This window comes from Olea europaea, unplaced genomic scaffold (assembly GCF_002742605.1).
Source record: "Olea europaea var. sylvestris unplaced genomic scaffold, O_europaea_v1 scaffold33239, whole genome shotgun sequence".
In the NCBI taxonomy this organism is placed as follows: domain Eukaryota; kingdom Viridiplantae; phylum Streptophyta; class Magnoliopsida; order Lamiales; family Oleaceae; genus Olea; species Olea europaea.
In genome coordinates, this window is record NW_019252192.1 from 1 (window position 1) to 1,252 (window position 1,252).

Below are 1,252 nucleotides of genomic sequence, written 5' to 3' on the forward strand. Positions count from 1 at the left end.
ACATCCACAAGGAATGTAGAATGCTCTAGGATTTAGTTGTAATAGTCTACTTTGAACTCCTTTATGTTGTCCTTTCATGTTAGTACCATTATCATAGCCTTGACCCCTTACATTATCAATATCAAGTTCTAGATTATTTAAAGCATCCAACAATTCCTAAAAAAGCCCCTTACCTGATGTATCATCCACCAATAAAAATCCTAAAAAGAATTCTTCAACCTTCACTGGACTTATTGAAATATCTACACACCTCAATATCATTGACATTTGTTCTTCGTGACTTGTATCTGGAGTGCAATCAAGTATAACAAAAAAGTATTTAGAAATTTTGAGTTTCTCAATGATTTTTTTTTTCATCTCGCCCGCTAGCATAAATATCAACTCATTCTGAATTTTGTGTCCTAGATAATGATAATGAATCTTTTTACTTTATATTCGACGAACATGTTCTTGCATTACAGGGTCTAACTCAGCAATCATTTGAATCATGCTTAAAAAGATACCATTATTTTCTTGATATATCTTCTCATTGTCCCCACGAAATACTAAATTATTCTCATCAAGAGTTTTCACCACAGATATTATTCTCAATAATACTTGTTTCCAATGTTCTCTATCTCTATTGATTTGTTCTTGCACACTTTTGTCAATTGTTTTACTCTTTTCAAATCTTAATTCCATTTCTATCCATTTATTCATGTTATTGATGTAGTCACAACCTGCTTCATGCATTTTAAGTTTTTCACCAACATTTTTCCAATCATTTACTCCATCATGTGCCAATTGGGTTCTAATCCCATCATTCTTAAATAGCTTACAACAAAAGCAAAATACTTTATCCAAACTTTTTGAATATATCAACCATTTTCTATCATACTTCTCTCTATTAGGTAATCGTCGAATGTAATGTGTGGATAAGAAGTGTCGATTTGCTCCATCTTTCGGAAAAATCAGATCATTTTCTCTTACAGGACCTTTCATTACAATTAAATCTCTTAAATTTGTATTCATATTTCCCCAATTTGATGGATCAACAAGGTCAAGAGAAAATGGTTCATTATCTTTGTCAGTAGATACCTCTTCATTCATCACACAATGTCCTTCTTCAATTGTATTATTATTGTTGTCATTCTCATTTAACACTTCTTCAGCGGCTATGTCATCATTTTGTGTTCATTTACTACTACCAAAAAACTTATCAAGTGCTCCCTTTTGAGATTTAATCAAATTTTCAATCTTTTCCTTCCTTTTT

General features: G+C 31.3%; 1 protein-coding gene across 1 annotated transcript; it reads right to left on the bottom strand.

Moving 5' to 3' along the window:
* Nucleotides 1-173: 173 nt before the first annotated feature.
* On the bottom strand, nt 174-1,089 carry LOC111385882 (zinc finger MYM-type protein 5-like; the record flags this gene model as incomplete). The annotated part of the gene is made up of 2 exons (XM_023010306.1): nt 504-1,089; nt 174-287 (listed from the first exon to the last, which is right to left on the bottom strand). Coding segments are annotated over exons 1-2 (700 nt in total), but the record flags the coding sequence as incomplete, so codon positions are not given.
* Nucleotides 1,090-1,252: the final 163 nt, after the last annotated feature.